Source organism: Scleropages formosus, chromosome 10, assembly GCF_900964775.1.
Source record: "Scleropages formosus chromosome 10, fSclFor1.1, whole genome shotgun sequence".
In the NCBI taxonomy this organism is placed as follows: domain Eukaryota; kingdom Metazoa; phylum Chordata; class Actinopteri; order Osteoglossiformes; family Osteoglossidae; genus Scleropages; species Scleropages formosus.
This window is the reverse complement of record NC_041815.1, coordinates 20,853,332-20,859,331: the sequence shown is the minus strand read 5'-3', so window position 1 is coordinate 20,859,331 and position 6,000 is coordinate 20,853,332. Positions and strand designations below refer to the sequence as shown.

The 6,000-nt window shown below is 44.9% G+C and overlaps 1 protein-coding gene across 1 annotated transcript in view; it reads right to left on the bottom strand.

Annotated features, from left to right (window-relative positions):
• Nucleotides 1-318: 318 nt before the first annotated feature.
• The window catches only part of ppp1r37 (protein phosphatase 1, regulatory subunit 37), a 28,197-nt gene continuing 22,515 nt past the window's right edge, over nucleotides 319-6,000 (bottom strand). The window contains exons 7-13 of the mRNA XM_018748856.2: nucleotides 5,549-5,704; nucleotides 5,239-5,351; nucleotides 4,355-4,496; nucleotides 3,757-3,923; nucleotides 2,371-3,550; nucleotides 2,151-2,249; nucleotides 319-1,536 (exon numbers count right to left, since the gene is read on the bottom strand). Coding sequence (XP_018604372.1) covers nucleotides 2,161-2,249; nucleotides 2,371-3,550; nucleotides 3,757-3,923; nucleotides 4,355-4,496; nucleotides 5,239-5,351; nucleotides 5,549-5,704 — 1,847 coding nt within the window. The 3' untranslated portion in view covers nucleotides 319-1,536; nucleotides 2,151-2,160. The remainder of the gene's footprint in view (nucleotides 1,537-2,150; nucleotides 2,250-2,370; nucleotides 3,551-3,756; nucleotides 3,924-4,354; nucleotides 4,497-5,238; nucleotides 5,352-5,548; nucleotides 5,705-6,000) is intronic.

Sequence of the window (6,000 nt, the reverse complement as noted above, 5' to 3'; positions counted from 1 at the left end):
ACCTGCATTGTTTTATCACTCTTTTCTTCAGCGACACCCACACTTTCTCGAAAACAGGCCTAATCCCACCACTGCAGGGAGTCCCAGTTCAATAGTAGTGTTATTACATGGACGTTTTATCAGCATGCCCCCTAACCAAATCCACAACACTTAAATTTTGCATGTTCCCAATCAACCTGCCCCCCACTGAACCATTCATTCAACCTCCCTATGGTCCTCCCTCCACACAAAAAAAACTATCACTCATTTGAATCAGAAGATATACAACCATAGGAAATCATTAAAACCCATTTAATAATAAAAAAAAAAAAAAAAAAAAAAAAAAACAAAAGTCCCATAAAGCTATAAAATAAATACATAAATGACAGTGATTCTTCAGAAGCAGCAATAACAAAAAAGGACAAAAGATCAATAAAAGTCTGAAGGCAATTTCGTTCCTCTGTTGCAAGCGCTCAGCATGTTGGCAACAGCATGGGGGGTGGTGCCGATGGAAGACTTGCTAGACAGAGGGACATGGAGATGGACAAAACAGCAGCAATTCTCACTGGCTGGTCTGCACACGGGACACTCGCCTCTTTGGCCCACCTGACTGCTCCAGACAAACCATTTAGAAACAGAAATGTCAGCAGTAAATGATGTCCCAGAGAAAAGAAGGGAAAAAAAAAAATCAATTTTTATAATGCAAAGGCATATACAGAAGATCTGTGTAATTTTCTGGAAGTCTTCGGGAATTCCACAGTGACTTCCTGTCAGTCTTGTGACATTCTAGGTATTCAAGACAGGAAAAGAAAAAAAAAAAAAAAAAAAAAGAAAGCCACTGACAACAGCCAAAGCAAAAAGGAAAAGTTTATTTTTGCTTTGATACAGGTTTGTCACTATTTAAAGAGGGAAAAGGGAAAGTGAGACATAGTGTTGGCATCGCTGGTCCAAGGAGTCCCTGTGACCCGTCTGCTGACCACACACCCCAGTCAGACGATTCTAGTGCATCTGCAGTTATGTCATCATGCCAAGCCCTGAAAATGCACCCCTTTGTTGTCACAGAAGCGTGGCAGAAAGGCGCCTGTGTGAGCTCAGGTGAGTGCAGAGGGTCCAGTCAGGAGAATTCAGAGCCCACCGCTCACCTGTTCTGCTGATCTTTGGTTAGAGCGACAGGGTCCCCCCCTCCAGTTCTTTCATACTATTCCTAAACCTGTGGCATCATGCACATCTCCAGTTGCAAACAGAAATGGACTGTAGTGATAATGACAAAATGCAATTCTTATTTTATGCTCCGTTTCCTTTAAACACCTTGTTTTAACACCTTGACTTGTGGTGGCATATGTGCGTGCAGAGGGGTGAATTGGTCCTTTTCTGTTAATTTATCATATTGTCATTGCTATGTATGTGTATTATTTAAAATGAAAATCAGAATTTCAGTTTTTAGAGTAGACAGTGACAGGGTGGTTGGGTGCACTCGGGGGTAGGAGAGGTACAAAGCCAAGTGGGCAAGTTGCGAGGACGACTTGCAGCCTTGCATTCCTCCAGCGTGAAGAACCCCTTAGGTAAACAAAGAACATGGTATTAGAAACCATGTGACAGTCTGACCCATGAAGAAATCAAAGATTTCAGCAAAACAGCTGTTACATATGCAACGTGGTTTAATATACTTTTTTCCATGTACTGAAATGAACATTTCTGCTATTAAAGTTTAATTTCTATGTAACTTAGCTTCTTTAACTGAAATGACGTGTGAGGCCATGGGAGAGTTTTACTGATCAAGGGGAACAGGAGAAAGCAAAGATCAACCTACATTTGTTTCTGCTTTTGACACTGGGTGGTATTTAATTTTACAGTATCAACATGAAGGTATTAAGTAGGCGCATAACTAATTTACCAAATATGGCAATTTTAGAAGTACAGCTGAGAAAAGGGTAGTATTGATTTCAAGAGTTCCATTTTAAACAAAGTCATTTTCACCAAATGTAACAAATCTTTACTGGAGTAATCTGAGTTAAACAAAATTATGCTGAAAACCATATCATTAAAGTTAGTGTTTTATACATTTATGGGAATACATCACATAAGGCAGTGTCTGGGAACTAAGCAACTATGGGTTTTACTTCATTTAAAACAATTATGTGCATGTATCAAAGCAGTTGACCATGTGCTACCCGAGTGTTATCAAGGTGCCTCCCTCCCCGTTTCCAGACTGGCCTCCCGGAGCAGCTCCTCCAAGTCCTGACCACAACTCAGGTCTGCAGTTACACTCACTAGCGACAGAGAAGAAAGGTACAAAAAAAAAGTAAGAAATTTTCAGCAGGTCACCATGTTGTTGGTTGTGTGAACTTCTTTTCAGGTTAAACCAAGTTAAAGTGAACGTTGGACACTCACCATGTCCAGCTACACAGCTGCCGAGCTTTGGGGCCTCCGTGACTGGCAGGCACAAGGCAAACTCAGGTCGAAGACCATTGGGCAGGGTCACCTCCCTGGAGTGTACATCAGAGGCATTGGCCTCTTGCACCACCTCAGGAGTTCTATCAGGCTGCTTCCACAGGCGGTACCCCTCTGGGCCTGCTGTGCTGCATGTGACCATTGGGGGCACCAATGTGTGCTCCTGTGCTTGTATCACGGGTGATGGCTGTTGGGTCACACCAGTCTTCTGTGTTGCCTCCAGCATCTGGCACATCTGCTCAGACTGAATAAGTGGAGTCTTTGGCTGCAGCTGTTCTTCCTCTGCTCCCACGGCAGCAGTTTGGAACAGCTGCGGTGAGGCTGGTTGTGGCAGCTGTACTGGCTCCACAGTGCCTACCTTCATGTGTTGTTCCTGTTCCACGTGCTGCTGTTTCTCTCCCGCCCACATTGCTGAGGGGTGAAGAACTCCCTGTTGTAGTTGGGATTGTGCCTGTGGTGGCTGAATGTGCTGCTGCCGTTCAGGAGGACTCTCCACACGGGTTACCATGAAGATCTTATGACCTCTCCCAGGGCTCGATACAGAGATGCAGCGTCCTGGTGAGGACGGGACGCCAGGTGATACAGGTGACTCAGTGACTGTGATGCCTGAAGCAGTGAGAGTAGGTGAAGGCAGGGTGGAGGGGAGAGGTGTCCTTTCCCCACTGTGGGGCCGATTAACCGCAGGCTGAGATTCCCTAGTGACACAAGGAGCAGAATGCTGCTGTGCAGCTTGACAACCTAACTCCCTCGTGTCTTCCACGTCCTCCTCATCTGTATCTGAGTCAGACTCCACAGACTCTGGAGAGTTTTTCCCCTCTTTACCCTTTTCTCCATCACCTGGCAACTCTGTTACATCCTCTGACTCCTCATCCTGTTCTGCAGTGTTTACAGTAACCTTGTCCCTGGATATGTCATCGTCCTCTGTGGATGGTTCAATTCCAGCCGCTACTTCCTCATCCTCACCCCTTTCATCCTCTCCTGAAGTGATTTCTGGCATGGAAGCAGACAAGCGCATCTTCTGTTCAGTCTCCTCCTTCTCTTTCGCCAGAATGAAGTTGTGTTTGCAGCCATTCTGAATTTCAGTCAGCAGGTTGCGCTGTGTCTCAATGAAGCTCTTTACCTGGAAAACATTAAACCAAACAATTTTGGTAATAGAAACTCTCATTCTACACACTTTTACAGACCATCGATACAAATAGTTGTAGATATCTATAGTACATGACAAATTGTCATCTTTATCTCTGTCAAGAATATATATGTATTCTCCACAAAGTCTGACAGAACTTTCCCAGGACATGCTCGCTCCCCTTTTTCCCCCACTCTCACAGTCTCTTTCTTAGGCTCCCGGTCCAGGTCGAGGCGCAGCAAGGAGGTGTTGACCTTGAGTGCCAGTGACAGTGCCATCAGGCCCCCGGTCTTGATTTCATTTTCCCGCAAGTCTAGCCGCAAGAGACGGGGGCTCTCTGCAATAAACTCCGCTACTGCCACAGCACCTAGGGTAGACAAAGATAAAGTTCTTTGGGAACTATCTGTACAATTCGATATAGAGAAGAAAATCATCCACCACTTCATGAACACAGACATATGAACATTAACATTGTAATGGCTGATCTGTCTGAAAATTAACGCCATCTTCCATATCAGCTGAACTAGTTTTTCCCTCTACCACTGGCTGAGCACGGAAGCCCCCGACAAAGTATTAAAATGCAGTTTACTAAAATTCTGCATCCCTATCATGTCTTGTTTTTATACATGTCCTTAAAATATCACCAAGCTGAGACTGCTGTGAACACAATAAGAGCATTTAAAAATATAAGCTAAAAACAAAAAGTATTTAGGATACATGCTGCCCACCCACCATGTTGGGAAATACTCATTACTGCATGCATACACAAACATTTTAGCACAGAAAGATAAGACTCACCCTCGCAGGAGAGCTTGGTGCAGGCTAGGCCTAGCCGCAGTACTGAGCGGTTCGCTATGAGCCCATCCTTCAGCTTGTGGATGCCCTCATTGCCAACAGAGTTATGGCCCAGGTTGAGGGTCTCCAAGCTCTGTGTGCAGGGCTGGGGAACAAAGTTGATCATGTCTTGCAAACTGTTTAATGAAACTGGATCAGTACTCAGGAATGAGAAACAATGTTCGACAAGAAATTAGAGTACACTTAACGGAATTCCCCGTTTTCTTTACTGGGCACGCAAAGTCCCAGACATTTCCTGTCAATTACAGAACAGCAGAAGCCAAGCAGTGCCCTTCGTGTCCTTGTTGGGCCTTGAATAGTGGTCTGTTAGTCCTGCTAAAATTATGGACTGCTTGTCTGCCAGGTGAGACTGAGTGAGTTTCACTGGTAAACAGAAAGGACAGCTGATCTGTGAGGACCCAAACTGTCAGAAGACAGTTTAGATTAGGTCTGAGATGATAAGAATGCCAATGCCTATCCCCCTTCAGTTGTGCAAGCGGGTGTCTGCTGGCCAGATCCACTCGGCTCGTTCTGGTCACAGCACGTTTGATTGCAAAACAGCATGGACTACAGGAGGTGCCTGGCAGCCATGGTAACAAGTGAGAGAGGCTGACTCCGGGCAGCCTATGACCTGCTTAATCAGCAGGGGTGTGCCACCCTCCCACCCCTACCACCACCACAGATACAGCTTCCTCTTTCCAGCATGAACAGTCATTGTACACATAAAAATCATGAGAAATGGTAGCACACTAAAATAATAAGTGTTCAGTTCTGACAGTTGCGTGAAGAGTCCTATGTCCATAGCCATTTGGATTCATGCTCAACTGTATGTACATGTAGATACTTACCAAAGCAGCTGCAAGGTACCCCATGCCATTGTGTGTGAGCTGGTTGTTCCAGAGCACCAAAGTCACCAGACCCTTCCGCTGCTCCTTCAGGCCATCACACAGGTATGCCAGACCTTTGCCAAAATGTATGAAAACACAGAAAAAGAGAACAAACCATAAAAGGGTTGAGTGAGAGGCCCATGCAAAACTCAAAAACGCCAAAAGTACTGGAATTTTTTAAAACTTTAGGAGCAGGTATGGAATGCACCGTAAGAGACAGGATACTATGCAAGGTAAAAATATGGAAAGAAACAGGAAGGATGTTACACACCAGAATCCATGATGTAGTTGTTGCGCAAGTCCAGGATTTGGATGTTGTAGTTGAACTTGAGGAGGTTGCCCAGCTGGGCAGAGTCCTGTAGGCCGTTGAGCTTGTTGTCAGCCAGGTAAAGCTCTCTGAGGTTCATGTTCATCTTCAGAGCTGTGGCTACAAGTGTGGAGGCAAAATTTGTGGTTACTTGACACATCCACATTATAGGCAGAATTTTGTAATTCGCTTGGTCATGTCATCCCTCCCAGATGAAGCAAATATACGCTGCTCACCCATTTATAAAGTGAAGAAACTGCACAACCAATTATCATGCATCAGTGTTTAACACACAGCTACATCAGCTCTGTTTATACTCAGTAGCGAAGCTGTTGCATCAAAAAGCGGAACTCATACCAAGAAGCAGCAACCAGTCTTTCTGAAAGTAGACCTCACCCATCCATTATGTGCCCTTG